Raw genomic sequence first — 23,725 nt, 5'->3', positions numbered from 1 at the left:
ATAAAGTATCATCTTTTCAACATTCCTTATTTTTGTATATTCAAAAATATTTAAAATAATCTAATTTAATACAGTTATAATTTTTCAATGTAAATTATTTAATGTGATTGGTAACTATAATATAATAACTATAATATATTGATCAAATTTAAGAATTTGAAATGAAAGTTGGAGCATACATTTAATAAAATTAGGGGGAAAATGCCCTTTATAAAAGATACAAAAAATTAGAGATTTCAAACAGTGATGTAATGAAACATTGACAATTTAAGTTTGAAGGGAGAAAAACCTCTGTTTAGGCTATTAAGGAAATGTAATTTTGCCAAAAGAAGAACTTTTATTGTATATAAATGTTCATTTTAAATCAGCCTACTTCAGTGTGATATGTTACCATACTATCATGCTTAACACTGAGAATTTGAATAATTGTAATGTGATGATCAGATGCAGATATCTAAATCAAAGAATATGGGCGGTTTGCGGGTGGATTATTTATTTTTAACAGTGGATTCGGGCAGATTCGGGTGACTCAAAGTGCACCAGATTAATGAATTTATCTTTAAAATGTACAAAATTTTCTTACGGGGGGGCATGCCCCCAGACCCCCCTAGAGGTACCAAGCTCCACCCACAAAAATGATGTGGGAAACACATTAGGCTATATGATGATCTACAAAAAAAATACACATTTTATTATCTTATTATTAAAATACATTATTAGGATTTTACCACCTCCGCCTCATTTTAAGCCAGGAAAAACACAGCCCCATTTAAAGCCTTGTTCCATGTGCCCCCCTTTTATACTTTGAGCACCTGCCCCTCCAGAGGTCTCTGCACGGCCCTGCGTGGGTCAATAAGGCAGCATCCATTTATGGTTTTTATATACATATATAATCATATACACAGAATATGTTGTTATAATTGCATACCGTTTTATAATAGGTGCAAATAGTATCTGCCACTGCAAGTATGAATAGCATCTAACAACTATTTACAGGTTCTCATCATTATTATTTTCTATTCATAACTTTTCCTCCAACAGTTTCTGAAACATGAATCGTTTCTCTCATTTATATTATCTCTCGTTACCAAACAATGCTGGTTCGATTGATGAAGTCTTGATGAAGTTTGGGTGCCATGAAACAAGTAATTTAGTGTGTGTGAGTGTGTGTGTATGAGTGAGTGTGTGTGTGTGTGTGTGTATGTGTGTGTGAGTGAGTGAGTGAGTGAGTGAGTGAGTGAGTGAGTGAGTGTGTGTGTGTGTGTGTGTGTGTGTGTGTGTGTGTGTGTGTGAGTGAGTGAGTGAGTGAGTGTGTGTGTGTGTGTGTGTGTGTGTGTGTGTGTGTGTGTGTGTATGAGTGCATGTGTATGTGTGTGTGAGTGAGTGAGTGAGTGAGTGAGTGAGTGAGTGAGTGAGTGAGTGAGTGAGTGAGTGTGTGTGTGAGTGAGTGAGTGAGTGAGTGAGTGTGTGTGTGTGTGTGTGTGTGTGTAACATCATAGACTGAGTTTAGTCTCTGGTTCTGATCTCGTCCCCTGCTCAGGCTTTCTGTGGCTCTGCTGGAAGCTCTGTCTCGCTCGGGTCATCATGTCCTTGTAGAGTTGCTAGTCTTCTTTCTCTTCCTTCAAGCTGTTCTTCAGAGCGGTTCTCAAGGTCTCCTTTTCTTCTAGTTGCAGCGCCAGCCTGCACGGACAACATACAGTACCAGTGATTCACTGTAGGCTATTTATCCTATAAATGAACACACTCTCTACATTATGAAAACTGGTAAAACAAGAAACTTCTCTCAGATTCTAAAACAGTGAAATTTCTAATATTAGTTCAAATAATGATGTTACGTATCGAGCACAATCTCCAGTGTATTTGATTTAACAGAGTCACATGATTGACCACAAACGAAGCCTCAATTTCTGTCCAATCACGTGCAAGATTTGCTTTGTGTGTCGGAAAATTCAAACCCCAGATCTTACTTGAAGAGTCATGCAGGTAATATGAAGAATACTAATTATTTCAGGCAAAATACTTGCCATATGCAGCTCTGTTAATCATATATGTGTACATTAATCTTCTATTACATTATATTAAATTAGATAATTTCATACTAGCATTTATTACCACACTTAAATGGGTGAATGAATTTAGCAGAGGGAGAAATTTAACACACACACACACACACACACACACTCACTCACTCACACTCACTCACACACACACACACACTCACACAGACTCTATCTATGGAGTGTGTCTGTTTCATCAGGTTCTTCCACACACTTTTGTCTGCTTTATCTTTAGCTATCCACCAGGTGGCGCTGTTACTCTCGCAGCTGTGCATCTTTGAATCAGTGCTTTATGAGGCTTCATTTCCCCATCCCTACACTGAACTCCAGCTCACGTGTTTGTCTGTGTGTTCAGCTCATCTGCGCTTCTTCAGCACTGGTGGCCAGATCACAAAGATTAAGTAAACGGCCGTGCTTTAGTCATGTAAAAAAAAAAGGTCTTCAACAAACATTCATAGTTTTCGTTACCAAAATGAACACTAGTTAATATTCTAACATTCAGGAACGAAAGACATACTGTGCTTTGAGTTCAGTGAGTTGAGCGCCCTCAGAGAGGCTTCTGGGAGACGAGCTTCCTACAGCAAAGCAAGAAAAGACAACAGATTGCTAGTTAATCAAGTATTCTCTGGCCCGTAACCTGTTTTCAGTGCACGTTCGAGACCTGTGCTGCTCCGCTGAGGTGTTGAGGAGTCTGGCTTTCTCCAGCTGCTGCTCCAGTGACACCGAGCGCTGTCGTTCTTCTCGGAGCTTCTGCTCTGCTTCCACACACTGACGCTTGGCCTCTTCTTCCCTGAAGAACACATTGACAAGGGGAGAAAGTGCAGCGTCCATGACTGCAGTTACATGTGTGCAACAGCAGAGGGAGCATCCTTGCCTATTACCTCCAATAATATCAAATCGATATTGAATATTAATATTAAATCTTTGTGAGGACCATGAGCATGTTTGGCCAAATTATTACATCCACTGTACAATGCTTTAACCGCTGTCAAAAACATATCTCCAAAACAGCTTGATAATAATAAACCTATCATCATCATCAGCATCATCAATACACAAGTCTAATATTGTTCCTGATATGACAGCCTTGCATAAAACCAGACTGTCCTATATCGAGTCATTCTGTCTAAAACTTGCTTTACTCTTCATGGCAAAAATCATTACTAACAACTTACTGTCATTATTGAGCAAACTAATAGGCCTCCAATATCCACTAAATAACTCGTCCTTATTAGGTTTGGGAATCATTGTTATAATCAATGTTATGGGCAGTTCACCTATGTGTATTGCTTCTACAAATACTAATTAATATTGAAAGGGTGAAAGTTCTTTAGAAAAAGTCTTATAAAAGTTCAGTGTCATGCCGTCATCACCTGGAGACTGACTATCTTTTATCATGTTAACTCCTCAATGTCCATTTCTTTAGCACACTTTATTTTTGGTATCACTATCAAAGCTCTTTTGAAAAGTATCAATATTGGAAGTAGCCAATGAGCCAGAATACAAATAAAAAACTTAATAAAAAACTGAGCAACATATTCTGAAATAACTGAAGAATTATCCAGTTATCATTGTTAATCATTAATTTTGAGACTGAGGTCAAATCAGTTCCCTTTCGGTCCCAGTGAATGACGAAATGGGGGTTTCGCTTAGAAGCCTATCACCTTCAAGTTCTAGAAAACGAGCCAATGGCAAACCAATGCCATTTGCATAGCGCAACTCCGCTCCACCGCGTGGGTATAAAAGGAGCAGCACGGCAATCTCGCATTATTAAAATCCCGCAGATTTTTTATTTTATTTGGAAAAATCTAAAATAATTAGTTTTTTTGTGTTTTTATCATTTAAGTCTGGATCAAATAATTGCTGCTCTTGCTTATCCTCAAAGATATTATGAAGGTTTCCTCTTTTTTACTCAAATTTAAAATATCCTCAAAAATGGATTTTCCTTTCACTGTTTAATATTTATCTTGGCTAATACTGTAGTTGTGGTGTACCTGGTGTGCTGTATCTTGGTGAGCTCCAGCAGTCGGTCTCTCTCCACACTAGCAGCCTGAAACAGAGTCTTATACTCCACACACTGAGCCTGGAGTGATGGGATCTTAACAACACACTCCGGACAGGCCGCCCGCGCTTCTCTGGAATCACACGCAATGCTTTTTACTCATGATGCTGTGTTAGACAGCGCCAGATACTGTACAGTGTGTAGGTGTTCCTTAATTTATAAAATCATTATATAGTTTGGTCGGCATACTGATGACAGTAAAGAATATCACAGTTTATTTATTGTTGTAGACTAAGGGCCAGATTTACTAAACAAGGCACATTAGTTTGAGAGCGCTATGCCATAAAAGAGCTGGCAGGAGTGGAACGTTAGCATAGAGCCGATGATAACCAGATAATCTCACACACTCTCTGTTCTCTGTGGCTCTGAAAGGGAAACTCCTACAAATGCAAATGAAATAAGGACAGACGCAAAAATATCTGTCCATGCCTTTTCAGCGCTAGTTTCTCACTGTGTGTCTTTAGTCAATCCTGACATTAGTTTTTAATGGCAAAAGGTTTGTATAATACAGCTAACAAAAATATATTCTAAGAACTTTTACTAACGCTGCTCGCATCAAGTTCAAGGCATTGACGCTTGCTTACAGATCTATCACACGCTCAGCTCCCTCCTACCTTCACTCACTCCTACGAGCCTACATCCCCACCAGACGCCTACGATCAATCAACGAGCGACGTCTCGTGGTTCCATCACAGAAAGCCACAAAATCACTTTCCAGATCATTCTCATTCACAGTTCCATGCTGGTGGAACACTCTCCCCACCCTCATCCGGAATGCTGAATCCCTGACAACATTCAAAAAACAGCTGAAAACCCATCTCTTCCATGAGCACCTAAACTCATAAAAAAATAAATAAATAAATAAATTAAAAAAAAAAAAAACTTTCCCTTAAAATCCCACTTCTATGCTACTCTGAATAATGCATGAACTTCGTATTCTGAACACTTCTTGCGTTGTTGTTGTCTTTTGCCTCTTCATGATGACTCGCTTAATTTAGTCCTGATTTGTAAGTCGCTTTGGATAAAAGCGTCTGCTAAATGACTAAATGTAAATGTAAATGTTCCAATTATGTAATGAAAATATTATTTCAGAATGTTCCCAGAATGTTCAAAATGTCCAGTTTTTTAAATGTTTTCAACCTTTTTCTCTTGGTTATGCAAACATTGAGGGAATATTCCACTGTCTCATTCTTCAGTCATTACTGGAATGTTACTCTGGAATGTTCTCTGCAGAGCTGGACAAAGTACACAACTTCCTTGCTTGAGTGAAAGTACAGATACTACTGGTCAAATATTACTCCGTTACAAGTAAAAGTTGTAAAGACCGATTTTTACTGAAGTAAAAGTACAGAAGTACTTGTTTTTAAAAGTATTTAAGTATCAAAAATAAATTTCAGTGCATTGTTTTATTATTGTTGCATTGTTGTGTGTAATACTTACAGTACCTTATGCCTCTGAATCTATGCCTGCCTACCCTCATATCAATTATTCACATTTATTTGTTCCAGTAGTGGGATTGAATGTAAGATTGAATAAGTGCACTCAATAATGTCCACAATGGTGTCGGACACCCCAATGGCTGTTCCCTAAAATAGTGCCATATTTAATTTTTTTTGGCTTTTAGTATGAATATGTTAGCCTTACTGTGCACAAAAACAATAACAAAATCCGCATTTAGAAGACCAAACGTTGAAAATGAAAATCAGGTTTTTTAAACTCCAACGCTGGACAGACGTTGTATTGTGGTTGAAAACGAAAATCGTGTTGACGTCAGAAACCAACATCAGTCAACATCAACTATTTCCAGCCAAAATGCAACCCCTGCGGGTCCCTGCAGCCAAAATCATGCCCTGACTGACATTACTACTTTCTACTCAAGGACCTGACAGAATTGTAGTGGAGTAAAAATGATATTTGTCTTTCAAATGGCCTGTTAAAGTAAAAAGTTTCCCGAAAAAACTATACTCAAGTAAAGTACAGATACTCAAAAAGTGTACTTAAGTACAGTACTCAAGTAAATGTACTTTGTTACTGTCCACCTCTGCTTCTCTGAACGTTCTGAAACAAGTAGTTGTCTAAAAAACATTAGACAAACGTCCAACTAAAACATTTCAGAAATGTGTTTTCCATGAATGATATATAAAGTTTTAGTGCTAACCTTAATTAAAGACCAGGGGCCGTATTCACAAAGCATTTTATCTTACCACTAGGAGTACTGCTAAATCGCACTAAAAGATTTTAGCTAGGAGTTTTCTCTTAAAAGTTATGCACAACGCCTTTCAGACCTACTCTTAGTAAAGAAAAATGACAACTCCTAAACTAAGAGTGAGTCTTCGTTGCTATGGATGACGTCATTACTCATGCACAAGCTTGACTGAAGTGACCACCTTGATTGGCTGATGATTGTAACGCGGGAATGATTCCAAACACCTCCCCTACGATGATGAGTGACAGGTGACAGGTCTGAGAATGCGTGCGCTACACAAGTAGTGCGAAGGACGAAGATGATGAATAACTGAATAAATAGCCTAAATGAATAAACAGTAAGGCAAAACAAATAGCCTAGTAGCCTAATGAAACATATGGATTGATGCAATATCTTTGCAACATTATTGAATTAATCTGTCACTATATGCCTCTGCCTACGTTTGCAAAGAAAAGAACATTTTAATTTGATTCACAATCAAACATTACATTAGCATTAGTTTACATGCAATGAATGAGTAGCCTATAGTTTTGGTTGTTGTTGGTGGCGTTATTGCATCCCTAGTTATGCCTACAATGCAAAATTGTTCCCTCGCGATTGGAAGCTCCTGTAGCCGTCGCATACGCATTTCAAAACATCGCGACGTGAAATGCCACAAAAAGCGGTTTGTGAAGGTCTTAGTGAGTTAGGAGTCCTCTCGACTTCCTTTAAGCTGTCCCAGGCTTAGGTGCTACTTTTAGGGCTAAAATGCTTTGTGAATTACTCTTAGTCAAAAAAATTAGGAGTCCTAAAGTTAGGAGTGACACGCCCATTATTTTTAGGAGTTGCTCCTAAATTCGCCAGTTAGGAGCTACTTTTAGCCTTAAAATTCTTTGTGAATACGGCCCCAGATCATTTTAATCAAACATTCTATTAATGTTCCTGGAAGAAGGTTTGTTGATAACTTTGAGAGAAGGTTAGCTGTCCACTGGGAAACTGGCTCTACGACTGTCAGTACCTGGCCGAGCTGGACTCCCTGCTGTTCTCCTGCCGTGATGTCAAAGGCCCGATGTTGGGTTGGCCTTTACTCTCCCACTGCCTCTGCACCAGACACACACACACACACACACGAGGAAGAAAGCACTGCTGATCAGATCAGGGGTGTGTTTGCCGTAACTCGCTGCTTCACTACAATAGTACGATGCATCGTTGAAGGAATCGACTAGCTAGACAGTCTTCCCTTCACCTCTGTACCGATAAAACGTTGTCAAAATAGATCCGGTTCACATGGCTATGTGGAAGCGACAAATAATTCTGTATTATAGATTTTTAAGGCCAGACATGTAATTAGTTGAGGTAAATTTGTAAAGAAAGACTACACGCCTGCACACATATATATTCAAATGCGCATCCCTGTAGGCTAAACACGTAATACACATGTGCACGCCGTCAGAGTTTACACAGGTTTGCGTTTTTGAAGATCATTTTTTTCTACATTTTTCAAGGCTTGCACCTCAGAACCTGTTTCAGGGTTTGCATTCTCGAGCCCCAGGCACTGTTGCTGTGCGGATGAGCAGCCGGAGCGCGTTAAGGGTTTCCTGTTAGAGCGGTGTCGTGTTAGCGGCCCCTAAGTTAATAACTAATGATCTTTGCAATGGAAGTGAATCAATCAAAACTAACTTTAGCTGGACAATAACGTTATTCTAGAGCTGCTGTAAAGCCAGAACAATCTCTGTTACTTTAATTTCCTATTATCTCTGTAAAGCTGCTTTGAAGCAATCTATATTGTTAAAAGCACTATATATAAATGAAGGTGACTTGACTTGACTGTTTCCCTAAACCGTATTGACGCAAATTAGTCGTTATTTCCGGATTGAATCAAAGGCTCATTCTTACACACTAGAGCTCGTTCTCACATGCGCACTCTTCAAAAACGACACTTTAAATCTCTTGACAAACTAAAAGACGTAAACGACATTTGTATGTATTCTAAATAAAAGATAAAGATTGTACTGTCAGCTTGCTTATTTTGCTGAAGATAAGGGTTTATTGAGTCCACATGTGATAAACACAAGAAACTCTGCTTCTAACCACATGTTGAGATCTGTCGCTTCAAACACACAACTCTGCGATGCTGTTTGCGAATGTTCGTTAGAATTATAGTTTCGGGAAACACGACTCGTTGAACTGCTGATAACGACAGAACTTGCGACCATAGTTGGCTAACGATGCTTTCGGGAAACGCACCCCGGATCAGATCAGATGTGTTGTACCTGGAGGGCGAGCTGCTGGATCTCCTGCTCCAGCTCTTCGACCTTGTTCTCCTTCTCCGACACCATGAGTTTGAGCTGCTGGATGAGGGAGGCGTGTTGCTGGGCCTGACTGTGCAGCTGCATCTCCAGGCCCTGCTGGGCCTCCTCGCGCTGGTGGCCCGTCTGGCTGAGGTGCCCGAACATGGCCTGCCACTGCGACTGCTGCTTCTGTTGGAGGAGCGAGATACTCTACATCATCTGCTTCACTTCATTTATCTCTTTAGAAGTGTTCCTACAAAACAAATGAGCAGTAGTTTATAAATTGTGTATTTGAGTACGGAATCATAATTCCATTGTACTGTATATGGGAGTGTAATGAGATTCAATGATTTTGGAAGGAGATTGTTCTTATGATTGGTAAATTGATTGAAGAAAATGTCCCTCTTTGTCTATTTCATATTTACCCAGTAAATTTGGAGGTGAATGTAAGAAAGCGCAAACTAATTGATTTTAGTTTGCTTCAGGCCAAGCGTGCTACTGCTTTACTTGAGGACCTTCCCCTAATCAATGGTTTAAAGAAATGACCAGCAACCTTGCCCTGGAAAACTGACATGCGTAGTTAAAAGGAAACTAAGAGACTTTTACAAAAGTGGATCAGACAACATGGGATGATTGAACTATACCCAGCTCTTTTGTGTTGGACATGTATAGTATATAAGGCAGATCTTATATTCCAGCAAAACAACTAATAACTCTGGTAAAGTAGCAAAGTTAAATACACAATGTGAACTGTTTCGTCCATCCAAAATCTCTTTCTGAACCACTTAGGTTAGGGGAGCAGGAAGTGGAACAGGCTGAATCCTGCACATATTTAGGTAGTGTGATTGACAGCCGACTGTCCTTTGCACAACATGTGAGCTGTGTCTGCAAGAAGGCTCGTCAGCGTTTATTTCTTCTGAGACGGTTGAAAGGATTTAATGTTAGACATTATGACAACAGTGTATCGGTCACTTGTGGAATCAGTCATGACATTTAACATTGTTTCTTGGTATAGCTTACTTTCAGCTGAAAATAAGAAGAAATGATCAAGAATTATTAAGCAGGCATCTAAGATTACTGGGGTCTCGCAGCTTCCCCTATCAGACCTTTATAATGTGGCAGTAAAGAGGAAAGCTATCATTATAGACTCCTCTCATTTGTTTGTTTTATTTTATTGTTTTAATGTTCAAACAAATGGCAATATATATATATATATATGAAAGGGTATGATAATGTAAGAGTCAGTCATCACCAGTAAAGCGTGGACCAGCTCGTCGTCATGTTTGCCCTTCTCCAGCAGAGTGCTGATCTGGCTCTTCAGGGCTTTGACTTCTGTGCTCAACACTTTGTTCCTGGCTCTAGAGCCCTCCAGTTTCTTCTTCACATCCGAGATCTCTTCCAGCAGAACTTCATAATCCACAGTGAGCTTCTGAAAACACACATCATGATCAGAGTGTGTGTAATGTGAAGAGTTACGCCAGACTCAGGCCTGTAAAGATCAGTGTGTTGAACCTCCAGCGCCTCCTTCTTCTCCCGCTCCATGTGACGGATGTGGCTGATGTTCCTGTCGTGTGTCTTCACGAGGCCTCCTGCTCTCCTCATCTCCTCCTCAAGGCCTTGCTCACTACTGTGACACGACTGGCTCAGCTGTTGCTCCAGGTCTCGCACCTTCAGTGAATATAATGCTTTCTTTAGTGTGCAGCTGTTGTCATGTTTTCTAATGATATCATTTTAGATATTCTTTTTCCAGAAAATGCAAGTTAATGTAATTGCATTGGACTAAAGCTTACTGACTTTTCTCACACAGGTTATAACAACTATCCCAAAAAGATTTTAATAAAGCTGTTTTTTTGTTATTTGTTTTCTATGTTATATGGAAATGTATATGTATGTGTTTAGTTAAAAAGTAATAATACAATTTTTTATATGGTTTGTACTTTTTGAGTTTTATTTTCACATCATTACACTTGTGGTGTTCCCGGTGAAAAATAACCAGCCTACACAACACTGCTTATAAATCTCTCATGATGCTGTGTTATGGCCAGATATTGGATTCAATCTTGTTGTCAACTTGTTATCATTTTCAGTTAGCAGAGGTTTTGTGTTTCTTCTTGGAACTGATTAACCATAGGCCTCGCTGATCTGAGTTTACACTCCTCTGCGTATTCACTTCAAAAGAGCATAAGCTCAGATCAGTGAAGCCTGTGATCAACCAGCCAACCATAAGAAACACAAAACCTCTGCTAACTGAAAAAGAAAAAAAGTTGACAAAAAGGTTGAATCCAATTATTTGGTGATAATATAGCATAAGATTTACAAGCAATTTAAAAGACGGCAATTTTTTTTACCCGGAACACCAAATCGGGTAAAGGACTTCCAGCACAGCACAAGAGCTAACATGTGTAACAGATGAGTTATAAATGATCATCTGAAACCGGTGGATGAGAGCATGTGGACTCACTCTGTTGTTCAGGACGAGGATCTGCTGAGATCGGCCTCTCCATCCTCCTGGGTTACACAGAATCTGCTGAATACTGACGTCCTCACCCACCTCACAGCTCAACACCTGACAACACACACTCACACTGGTTACACCTGACAACACACACTCACACTGGTTACACCTGACAACACACACTCACACTGGTTACACCTGACAACACACACTCACACTGGTTACACCTGACAACACACACTCACACTGGTCACCCACCTCACAGCTCAACACACACTCGCACTGGTTACCCACCTCACAGCTCAACACCTGACAACACACACTCACACTGGTTACACCTGACAACACACACTCGCACTGGTTACACCTGACAACACACACTCACACTGGTTACCCATCTCACAGCTCAACACACACTCGCACTGGTTACCCACCTCACAGCTCAACACACACTCACACTGGTTACCCACCTCACAGCTCAACACACACTCGCACTGGTTACCCACCTCACAGCTCAACACCTGTCAACACACACTCGCACTGGTTACCCACCTCACAGCTCAACACCTGACAACACACACTCACACTGGTTACACCTGACAACACACACTCGCACTGGTTACACCTGACAACACACACTCACACTGGTTACCCATCTCACAGCTCAACACACACTCGCACTGGTTACCCATCTCACAGCTCAACACACACTCACACTGGTTACCCACCTCACAGCTCAACACACACTCGCACTGGTTACCCACCTCACAGCTCAACACCTGTCAACACACACTCACACTGGTTACCCATCTCACAGCTCAACACACACTCGCACTGGTTACCCACCTCACAGCTCAACACACACTCGCACTGGTTACCCATCTCACAGCTCAACACACACTCACACTGGTTACCCATCTCACAGCTCAACACACACTCGCACTGGTTACCCACCTCACAGCTCAACACACACTCGCACTGGTTACCCACCTCACAGCTCAACACACACTCGCACTGGTTACCCATCTCACAGCTCAACACACACTCGCACTGGTTACCCACCTCACAGCTCAACACCTGACAACACACACTCACACCGATAATGATCTTTGCGACGGAAGTGAATCGATCAAAACTAACTTTAGCTGGACAATAACTTTATTCTAGAGCTGCTGTAAAACCAGAACAATCTCTGTTACTGTAATCTCCTATTATCTCTGTAAAGCTGCTTTGAAACAGTCTACATTGTTAAAAGCACTATATAAATGAAGGTGACTTGACTGAGTCATGTTGCTCTCTCTAACTCACTCACACATACACACACACACACTGGCAGGATTGCTTCAGCACAAACCTTGTGAGCTATTCTCAGCTCTTGCTTGAAGGTCTGGATCTGGTTCCGGTATTCAGCCATTTTGAGTTGTGCTGCAGAGAGTTTCTCCTGGAGTGATTTCACTACCGGGCTGTTCTGGAATAAAGTCATTTAGAAAGAGTTACCAGTGTCTAATCATGTACCAGAAGATAATGAATGATGTAATGACACCATACCTCAAGATAGTCGTTCACAGCCCTTGAAGTCTGGGTTTTGTTGGTCGTCTTTGCAGGATTTAGTAACAGTGTGGCCTGAAGCTACAATAATAAGACAGATGATGATGAACTGAGCAGAACAACTTTCAAGTTAACAGTTCTGTTTCTACTTTACCTCTTTCTCCAGTTCTTTGAGCCGATTGTTTGCTTGTTTAGTTTTGGTCTTCTCTCGCTCTATTTCAGCTGATAATTCTCTATTCTTTTTTGACACTTCCACAATTTTGGTTGCCGCTGCATCTCCTGCCAAACCAGCAGTTCCTTGGTAAAAAAAATATATATAAAGGATTGTCACAGTCATTATTTAGCAGACAGATATTCAGTGGCCCACAACACTGTTTGGGCACTTAAGATATGACAAGAAGCTTGTTTCCACCACAGAGTAAAAAGTAAAAAAGGTAATTGCGACTTTTTATCTCAGAATTGAGTGATATAAAGTCGCAATTGTGTGTTATAATGTCAGAATTGTGAGATAGAAACTTGCAATTCTGAGAAAAAAGTAAGTTTAATTTCTCACAATTGTGAATTTATATCTCACAGTTCTGACTTTATAACTCAAAGTTTTGCAATAAAAAGTCCCAATTACCTTTTAAAATGTTTTATTCTGTGACAGAAACAAGCTTCCATAGGTTTATTATCATTAAAACTATTTAAACATTTATGTTAATTGAAATAAAGCTGAAATAGAATAAAATGTAAATATTATTTGAAAACCTTAAACTAAAAGAAAATTAGAAATGTTGCCTTGGACCAGCAGCACATAAAGAAATGACAAAAAATTAACATAAAAACTAAAAGTCGATTCAAAATATTGATAAAACTAAAATAAAAAACTGAAATAACTGTCAAGAATGCATTAAACTGATCAAAAGTGACAGTAAAGACATTTATAATGTTACTAAAGATTAATATTTCAAATTAATGCTGTTCTTTTGATTTCATCATTTCTATTCATCAAAGAATTCTGAAAAATAAAATGTATCACCGAAATATGAAACTGTTTTCAACACTGATAATAATCATAAATGTTTTATGATCATCAAATCATAATATTAGAATGATTTCTGAAGGATTATGTGACACTGAAGACTGGAGTAATGATGCTGTAAATTCAGCTTTGATCAGGAATAAATTACACTTTACTATATATTCACACAGAAAACAGCTGATTTACACTGTAATAATATTTCAATTTACTTTACTAGTACTTTACTATGCAGCCTCTGTGAGCAGAAGAGACTATTTGCCCATTTCTTCTAACATCCAACACAATGACATTAATCTACTTCTCAGTGTGCTGTAAGTGTGTTGATATCTTGTTGGGCTCTAGGAGCAGTGCAGATGTACTGTACCTGCTAGAGCCAGCCTGTCCTCCTCTCTCTTCTTCTTCAGGTGTTTGAGCTCGAAGTCTTTCTCACTCAGCAGTTTATGGAGTCGGCCGTTCTCATCTCTCAACTCCCTCAGGCGATCATGCAACTGCTGGTTTTCATCCTCGATCACTCTGAATCACAGTACAGTCACTCTTTAATAACACATGGCATGAACACATGGTAAATGTGTTGAGCGTGTGGTGGAATCGTGAAACGACCCAGACTGGATTTGTTTTGAAAGTTCAATGGTTCACTGCTAGTGATGATGATCTCTGTGAACCAGTGTCTATGTGGTTTTTAAAAAGTGTTGTACACGTATAGACATTTTAATGACACGTCTTTTAATAAAAACAGAGATATAGTTAATAGTCTATTATTGGCATGATTAACCAGGCTCTCCAAAAAACAAGCCCTACAAATTAATAAAATAACACATATTATACAGACACTTGATATTTAATGGTATCAGATGATTTCTTAATTGCATTTAATATATTACACCTTCAATAAACATTTGCAGTTGGTCTGCAGAAGGTTTTTCTGCATGTTTGGTCTGGTTTACACTGTTCTGACCAGCAGGGGTCTCCAGCGAGTGGCGTTTACACTGTTCTGACCAGCAGGGGTCTCCAGCGTGTGGCGTTTACACTGTTCTGACCAGCAGGGGTCTCCAGCGAGTGGCGTTTACACAGTTCTGACCAGCAGGGGTCTCCAGCGAGTGGCGTTTACACTGTTCTGACCAGCAGGGGTCTCCAGCGTGTGGCGTTTACACTGTTCTGACCAGCAGAGGTCTCCAGCGAGTGGCGTTTACACAGTTCTGACCAGCAGGGGTCTCCAGCATGTGGCGTTTACACTGTTCTGACCAGCAGGGGTCTCCAGCGTGTGGCGTTTACACAGTTCTGACCAGCAGGGGTCTCCAGCGAGTGGCGTTTACACAGTTCTGACCAGCAGGGGTCTCCAGCGAGTGGCGTTTACACAGTTCCGACCAGCAGGGGTCTCCAGCGAGTGGCGTTTACACAGTTCCGACCAGCAGGGGTCTCCAGCGTGTGGCGTTTACACCGTTCCGACCAGCAGGGGTCTCCAGCGAGTGGCGTTTACACAGTTCTGACCAGCAGGGGTCTCCAGCGAGTGGCGTTTACACAGTTCTGACCAGCAGGGGTCTCCAGCGAGTGGCGTTTACACAGTTCCGACCAGCAGGGGTCTCCAGCGAGTGGCGTTTACACAGTTCCGACCAGCAGGGGTCTCCAGCGAGTGGCGTTTACACAGTTCCGACCAGCAGGGGTCTCCAGCGAGTGGCGTTTACACAGTTCTGACCAGCAGGGGTCTCCAGCGAGTGGCGTTTACACAGTTCTGACCAGCAGGGGTCTCCAGCGTGTGGCGTTTACACAGTTCCGACTAGCAGGGGTCTCCAGCGTGTGGCGTTTACACAGTTCCGACCAGCAGGGGTCTCCAGCGAGTGGCGTTTACACCGTTCTGACCAGCAGGGGTCTCCAGCGTGTGGCGTTTACACCGTTCTGACCAGCAGGGGTCTCCAGCGTGTGGCGTTTACACAGTTCTGACCAGTAGGGGTCTCCAGCGAGTGGCGTTACCAGCACTTCCAAACAGGGAATCAGTTAATAAATCAATTCCTTCAATTGATTCAAAGTTTCGAAAAGATTAGTTTCTCCCATCACTAACTACTACAACTAGTGTTTGAGGGCGGGGCAAAGAAGACGTTGTTCACCGACAGCCAATGAAAAATGAGTAAGTGGATACAAGCAGGAAGTGAGACTGGAATTACTGACGACTCGTTTCAGTTCAGAATCACTTCTTTCTTTTAGGAGACAATGACTTTATTTATCTGCACTTTGAGCTCTGAAACTTAACTGATATTTTACATTCACAAACAGCTGTATTTTACACTGTATAAAAGGAAGGTCACACTTTAGATTAGGGTCCAGTTATCACTACACTACCAGTCAAGAGTTTTGGAACGGTACGATTTTTAATGTTATAAAAGAAGTCTCTTCTGCTCACCAAGACTGCATTTATTTGATTAAAAATACAACAAACAAAAACAGTAATGAAATATTATTCCAATGTAAAACAGCTGTTTTCTATGTGAATATACTGTATAGTAAAGTGTAATTTATTCCTGAATTTTCAGCATCATTACTCCAGTCTTCAGTGTCACATGATCCTTCACGTATCAAATACAGTTTGGGTTTCGCCCGCCTCGGTTTATGGGGGTCCTACCCACCGTGGTAGCAGGTTCTGGTTATGGAACAAGAAGTGAAGACCCTGTTAGAGAAAGGGGCCATAGAATATGTACATCCCTCCAACAGGGAAATCAGGTTTTACAGCCGGTATTTCATAGTTCCAAAGAAGGATGGGGGGGTTGCGTCCCATTTTGGATCTTCGAGTTCTAAATGAGTCTGTTATGCAACTAAAGTTCAAAATGTTAACAATGAGACAAATTGTACCACAGATCAGATCCGAGGATCTTTCATTTGTCACGATAGATCTCAAGGACGCATACTTCCACATTTCCATCCTTCCATGTCACAGGAAGTTCCTGAGGTTCGCTTTCGGGGGAAAATCTTACCAATATCGAGTTCTTCCATTCAGCCTAGCATTATCACCCCACACTTTCACCAAATGCGTGGATGCAGCTCTGGTGCCCATGCGCCTTCAGGGTATTTGCATTATGAACTACATCAACAATTGGTTGATTCTAGCTCAGTCGCATCAGTTGGCGGTTTGGCATCGAGATGTCGTTCTCGCCCACATGAAAGAGTTGGGGTTACGGCTAAATGCCAAAAAGAGTGTGCTTTCTCCACTTCAGAGGACCACTTTTCTAGGTGTTGTTTGGAACTCAATGTCAATGCAGGCACGCCTGTCACTGGCACGTATAGAGTCCATCTTTTCGGCTGTGAAAAGTATAAAGCTAGGCTAGTCACTCACTGTCAAACAGTTCCAGAGACTGTTGGGTCTGATGGCAGCAGCTTCCAACATGATACCTTTTGGACTGCTGTACATGAGACCCCTGCAGTGGTGGCTCAGGACCAGAGGGTTTTCCCTGAGGGGCAACCTCTTTCGCATGATCAAGGTCACGCGGCGATGCTTACGTGCCCTGATTATGTGGAAGAAACTGTGGTTCCTGTCCCAAGGTCCTGTGTTGGGAGCTTCTTGTCATCGCAAGTTGCTAATGACGGATGCCTCCCTCACGGGCTGCGGAGCGATCCTAGAGGGTCGCTCAGATCAAGGTCTGAGGAAGGACCATCAATCTTTCATGGCACATCAACCGTCTGGAGATGTTGGCTGTATTTCTTGCTCTAAAGAATTTCCTCACAGATCTCAGGGGACACCATGTTCTTGTCCACACAGACAACACATCGGTAGTCGCCTATATGAATCATCAAGGGGGTTTGCGCTCACGCCCACTATGCAAACTGGCACGCCAAATCCTCTTGTGGAAGCTATTATTAGTCAGAGCAGCTTACATCCCTGGGGCCCAGAATTTAGGAGCAGACATTCTGTCGAGACAGGGGCTGAGGCCCAGGGAATGGAGGCTCCACCCAGAGGTGGTGGAGCAGATATGGAGGGTGTTCGGCCAAGCACAAGTGGATCTGTTTGCGTCTCGAGAGACTTCTCACTGTACACTTTGGTTCTCCCTCACACATCCAGCTCCTCTGGGACTGGACGCTATGGTACAGAAGTGGCCGAGGCTACGTTTGTATGCTTTTCCCCCGATTGCTCTGCTCCTGGGAGTTCTGGAGAGAGTTCGCAGGGACCAGGTCCGCCTACTTCTTATAGCCCCGCGCTGGCCGGGCAGAGTATGGTTCCCCGATCTTGTGTCTCTCCTCGACGGGCCTCCACTGGAGCTACCCGTCAGAAGGGACCTTCTGTTCCAAGCAGGGGGCTTGCTGTTTCACCCCCGACCAGAACTGTGGAACCTGTGGGCTTGGCCTTTGAGGGGGCCCAGCTCATAGGGACAGGTCTCTCAACTGAGGTTGTAGAGACCATTCTACATTCCAGAGCTCCCTCCAGGAGGAAACTTTATGCCTTGAAGTAGAGAGTCTTCGCTTCATAGTGTAGTGATCGTCAGTTGGACCCAGTTTACGGCCCAGTTGGTACAGTGCTGGAGTTCCTGCAGGAACAGTTCACTGCAGGTCTAACCCCGTCCACTTTAAAGGTTTATGTGGCGGCCATAGGTCCTTACCACATTCCTTTGGGTGGAATGTCTTTGGGGAAGGACCCTTTGGTATCTCGTTTCCTCCGTGGCACTCTGAGGCTAAGGCCTGCAGCTCGTACAAGGGTGCCGACTTGGGATTTGGCCATTGTCCTTCAAGGCCTTTCGAGCCAATAGAGGAGGTTCCTGACAAGTTCTTGACCTTGAAAGCTTTGTTCCTCCTCGCCATTTCTTCTCTTAAAAGAATAGGAGATTTGCAAGCACTGTCGGTTGCTCCCTCGTGCTTGGAATTTGCACCTGGCATGGTTAAAACGTTCCTTCATCCATGTTCCTAAGGTCCCCACTAATGTGGTCAGATCTATTGTTCTGCTGGCCTTCTGTCCTCCTCCCTTCCAGAATTCGGACCAGGAAAATAATAATATGCTCTGCCCAGTCCGGGCGATAGATGCCTATGGCCACAGAGCTGCCCTGTGGCGTAAAACTGAACAGTTGTTTGTGTGTTTCGGGTCCCCTAAGCTAGGGGTAAGCTAGGGGTCCCCCGCATCTAAGCAGGCCGGACAGCCTTCCCCTATGGCTGTTCGTTTTCACTCTACTAGGAGTATGGCGGCCTCCAAGGCCCTTATATCAGGAGTTTCTCTTCAAGGCGTCTGTGATGTGGCAGGATGGTCCTCACCGCACACTTTCGTCAGATTTTACTTTCTGGACTTGGACTCTACACCAGGGTCTCAGGTGCTGTCGTCTTAGAGCTGCTCGCTTGATTTCACACTGGACAGACACTCGTAGCTATGGTGGCATTGGTATAGACGTTCTCATAGCATCAATTTCGACGCAACGCAAGTTCCCTTGAAAGGGAACACCTAGGTTACGACTGTAACCTCGGTTCCCTGAACGAGCGTTACGTCACCTTGCCATATCTCCTTCATGCCTGTCAGCGACTACTTAAGACTTTACGAAGCTGACGCTCTCTGTTTTCGAGCAGGCTTTATAGCTTACAGGTTCGTGACGTCACCCGCATCTGACGTTCCGCCACACCATTGGACTGATTTTACATGTGCTTCAAGTTTTTTTTCAAAACTTTTGACTGGTAGTGTATTAACTACAACTTTTTCCTCAATAAACTTCTAATTACTGCTCATTAATAGTTATTAAGGTAGTTTAGGTATGGGATTAATGGATGTAGAATATGATCATGCAGAATAAGGCATTAATATGTGCTTTATAAGTACTAATAAACAGCCAATATCATAGTAATCTGTATGCTAATGAGCAACTAGTTAATAGTGAGAATTGGACCCTAAACTAAAGTGTTACCAAAAGGTAACATCTGAAAAAGTATGTTAACTAAAGTGAGATCTTGGTTTGAAAAGATCTGGAATGAAAACAAACAAACGGATGTAGGTTCCCTAAGTAGGGTTGATTCATGACCCTTAAACAAGCTGTCAACCTACCGTACGTCTAATGTTGAATACATCTGCTCAATTACCAATGAATAATTAAATCAGGTCTCATTTCTGTCATGATGGACTATGATGTAGTTCTGGTAATAATCACATATCTGTGAAGTCATTGCTCATGTGTCAGTCACCTTAATAATCACTTCAGCAATAATCTGCCAAGTGTCGTCTTTGAAAAGAGATCACACTTAAGTCTGAGCTCTAAAGCATTCAAGATTTCCTACAGTTTAAATTGGAAATTAAATGTTCAGGTTTATGCTCAAAACTTGAATAATTGGAGTATAAATACAGCGTAAATATAATTTAGTACCATAAAATGCTAGACAGGGTAAACCCAGCCTGATCTGACTTCTCCCTGCAGCTCAGGCTGGAAACCTGTGCATTCTTCTATCCTACTTCCCTTACAAATCTGCGGGGACCAATCACAAACTGGCTTATCCACCTGACGCGCTATTGGCGGGTTTAATCCAATCCAATTCCTTGTAACCTCTCGATGCTCAATGGCTTCTTTAGTTTAGCAAACAAATCACTCGAGTGGGTGTAAGTACCACTCACTTTCATGTTTCAGAAATCGCTGGATGCCTTTCCTGCTTCTGCAAACCGCTGATCAATGCTACAAACCAACACGTTTGTTGACACGTTTCCTGCCTGGAGTTTTCACTGCAAAGTACGTCACCCGGATCGTTGGTCTGATTGGTTGAAGGACTATCCAATTGCGTACAGAGTCATTTGAACTACGCCCGTTGATCCCGCCTCTTGTGCGGTAGAAAATACAGAGCAGACTCCCCAGACTAATGTTCAATCTTAAAAGATTGAGCTTGGTCTGGTGATAGCTAGACTAATAAAATCCCCTAAAACTACAAAATATTAAATAAAAGACATTATCAAACTAAAATATAGTATAAATAAAAAAAAAAAATCTGTCATTTTTGACAGACACGCGAAGAGTACCAGGGGGTTAAACAAGCTGCTCAACCTCAGGTTGAATACATCTGCTCAATTACCAATGATTAATTACATCAGGTCTCATTTCTGTCATGACTGACTATGATGTATTTCAGTCACCTGGCCTTGAACCGCTCCTCCTCATCCTCCTCCTGTTGTGTGGTGAGGTTCATGTTGTCCAGGCCGCTGTGAGGAAGAGGAGGAGGAGGAGCCCTGGATCTGCTCTTCTTCATCTGCAGTCTCCTGTGCTCCTGCTGCTCCTGAAGAGCCTGAAACTGAAGCCTGAGCTGCTGCTTTATCTCCTCACCGTCACCGTCAGCGTCCATCACTGAGAGAAGATCAGAGACACACACACACACACACACCACACATGTGTGTGTGAGAACTAATGCAGTTACAGAGGACACAGACCCTGCTTCAGACACATATCTGTGGGATTCACTTCTGTCTGTCAACGTGACTTTGTGGCTCTTACTCATCTATGTGCGTTAGGCTAGTTGTATATTTTTATTGATGTGTTATTTATTTTTTAATATTATGTTTAACATAACTCAGTTTGTGCCTATTTACATACGCAGGTCACACAGCAAGCTTTGTGCGTCGTTCTGAACTAGTTTATAGATGTTCTGGTAACACTTTACAATAGAGTTCATTAGTTAACATGAACTAATAATGAACAATACTTCCACAGCATTAATTAATCTTAGTTAATATTAATTTCAACATTTACTAATACATGATTAAAATCAAAGGTTGTATTTGTTAGCATTAGTTAATGCACTGTGAACTAACATGAACAAACAATGAACAGCTGGATTTTATTAACCAACATGAACAAAGATTAATAAATACTGTAACAGATGTATTGCTCATTGTTAGTTCATGTTAGTAAATACATAAACTACTGTTAACTAATGAACCTTGTTGTAAAGTGTTACCTTTTTTATTGATGTGTTATTTCGTTTTTAGTTTTATGTTGACTTTGTGTTAATGTTTTCTAATCTGAAACCACTGTAAAGCACTGTGAGCTGTATTGTGCTAACTGCAAATAAAATGCAAGTAAAACAATATTTATTATTTTGTATCCACTATCAGCTTCCTTGCATATGTATAATATTAGAGCAAGATCATCGATTATTTGAGACAAATTAACGTTTAATCTTTATCATACAAACTCTTAACTAGCTGCAGTCCTGAGATGATTCAACACGCAGTCAGTTTAAGACTTACCGGACGAATTTAGAAAGATTTCCGTCAGCCTAGTTAAGATTTGGTTTTGGAAGTGATATGTTTTTTAAGTCAATTTATAAAAACAGAGTAACAGAGATAGTGAAGGATTCGCGAAGCGCTTCCCGTCCGTTTGTTTACGCGACCGTCTCCATGGTAACGCGTTGCCCGGACCCGCGCGCAGAGATGAGTTTTGTTTGAGATCCTCCGGAGAGTCACTGGACATCCGCGGCTGTTCTCGTCAGATACATAATAAATAGGCTATTGGTATTTTAATTTATTATGTCTATGGTTCTCGGGACCGGTTTCGTCAGGATACAGTAGCCGACCTGATGAGAAAAAGGAGTGGTGATGAAATTCAAATAGTTTCACTGACTCTGATATTAAACTTGCTACTAAGAAAATACCATCAGAGTTTGAGAACGTATGGGAGAGGATGAAGGTCCAGACGGAACATGGATCTCTCTAAAGTTAACCTTAAATATATTCTGTAATGTTACAAAATCCCAAACAGTTGAGTCCACCGTTGTCATATGGTTTGCTAAAGGCTCCATGAATCTGCTCCGCCTCTGCTGGTCCATCATAATGGTGGTTCACGACCGGCGCTCGAACCCAGAGTGTGTTACTGGTCCGACTCCTAACCAGAGCACTAACCACTTCTGGAGCAGTGTGGGCCCAAAATACAGAGAACCACAGGACTTGAGGAAAACAAGTCATCTTTAATGTCCTTGAATAAACACACACACAAATTCAAAAGCAGGGCTGAAGTCAAGTCACCTTTATTTATATAGCGCTTTTTACAATACAGATTGTTTCAAAGCAGCTTTACAGTGATATGATAACGTCATATCCAGCTTAAGTAAGTTCAGTGATGGTACATTTCTGTTGTAAAAAAGTTATTAATTTAGTTCATATATATATATATATATATATATAGCTGCTCTGGAGAAAACAGTGATGTCATCGTCCAGCTCAGTTCAGTTCTCATATAATGGTGTCAATGCAGACAGATCAATAATGATGAATATTAAATGTCCCCAACTAAGTAAGCAAACCAAAAGCCAAATGGGCAAAACTCCTTCAGTGACTTGGGGGAAACCAGACTCAGTCACTCGGTTCTCCACTGAAGAAGGTGTAGATCCACAATGACTTAATGCTGACAAAATGTCCAATAACATAAAGCAAAGTACAATCAGCCATACAGGCATACACAATCGATCTGCCTAAGAAATTCAAGACTGAGCAAAGATACAAACAAATGCTGGTCTTATATGTATACAACCACACCCACTCTAACAAGCCAGGCACAGGTGATATATCATCGAACTAATGACTGAAGTTCACAACGTATTTCGGGAGGAGTGAACCCGTCTAATCTTTCAACTAACTGCCGGAGCATATAAGCAGCCGCTCACCTTACTCTGGCCTCACCTTACTCTGTCCTCACCTTACTCTGACCTCACCTTACTCTGACCTCACCTTACTCTGTCCTCACCTTACTCTGGCCTCACCTTACTCTGGCCTCACCTTACTCTGACCTCACCTTCACCTTACTCTATCCTCACCTTACTCTGACCTCACCTTACTCTGACCTCCAAGGGCGTAACTTTGGGTCTACCATTGGGGGGGTTAAACTCGCGGCATATTTATTTATTTATTTATTTATTGAATAATTTTCTTGTGTAAAAGCCAAGGTAACATGCGCGCGAGTACTGAATTGAGCTCTCTTTCGTGTCTGAATGGACAAATACACACAACATTATGTCGAAATGTCCGTTTTGGAGAGTATTCACGTAAACTATGTTGGTTATGTCTTAAACAGTTTTGAGTGTATTGGATGTGCATCAGCGCACGTCACTGGACATGATCCGACGTCTTTAAGTGACAGTGGGTAATAAACCTAGTGCGGTCTGTGTATTGATCAAGC

At 41.6% G+C, this 23,725-nt stretch overlaps 1 protein-coding gene across 2 annotated transcripts; it reads right to left on the bottom strand.

Annotated features, from left to right (window-relative positions):
- Positions 1-365: 365 nt before the first annotated feature.
- On the bottom strand, positions 366-21,906 carry ccdc13 (coiled-coil domain containing 13). 2 transcript variants are annotated; one of them, XM_084412418.1, is made up of 15 exons: positions 21,802-21,906; positions 20,692-20,899; positions 13,987-14,135; positions 12,753-12,895; positions 12,599-12,679; positions 12,405-12,518; positions 11,057-11,161; positions 10,108-10,263; positions 9,848-10,024; positions 8,578-8,784; positions 7,323-7,405; positions 4,052-4,192; positions 2,719-2,847; positions 2,575-2,632; positions 366-1,680 (listed from the first exon to the last, which is right to left on the bottom strand). In XM_084412418.1, the coding sequence occupies exons 2-14, from the start codon at positions 20,895-20,897 to the stop codon at positions 2,605-2,607; spliced, it is 1,719 nt and encodes a 572-aa protein (XP_084268544.1). In that variant the 5' UTR covers positions 20,898-20,899; positions 21,802-21,906; the 3' UTR covers positions 366-1,680; positions 2,575-2,604. The 2 variants fall into 2 exon arrangements, with proteins under 2 accessions (XP_084268544.1, XP_084268543.1); XM_084412417.1 differs by lacking the exon at positions 2,575-2,632 and having other exon boundaries at positions 2,695-2,847.
- Positions 21,907-23,725: the final 1,819 nt, after the last annotated feature.

This window comes from Rutilus rutilus, assembly GCF_951802725.1.
Source record: "Rutilus rutilus genome assembly, chromosome: 6".
Classification (NCBI taxonomy): Eukaryota; Metazoa; Chordata; class Actinopteri; order Cypriniformes; family Leuciscidae; genus Rutilus; species Rutilus rutilus.
This window is presented reverse-complemented; position numbering and strand designations above follow the sequence as displayed.

Bases quoted from the DNA above. Each gene is read 5' to 3' on its own strand.
- ccdc13 (XM_084412417.1), bottom strand. From the start codon at position 20,897: ATGGACGCTGACGGTGACGGTGAGGAGATAAAGCAGCAGCTCAGGCTT. The intron at 10,264-11,056 runs GTGAGTCCACAT...TATTCACTGAAG, and splicing joins TCCTCGTCCTGAACAACAGA to GTGCGAGACCTGGAGCAACA. The intron at 8,785-9,847 runs GTGATGACTGAC...CTCCTCCAACAG, and splicing joins AGCTGGTCCACGCTTTACTG to AAGCAGCAGTCGCAGTGGCA.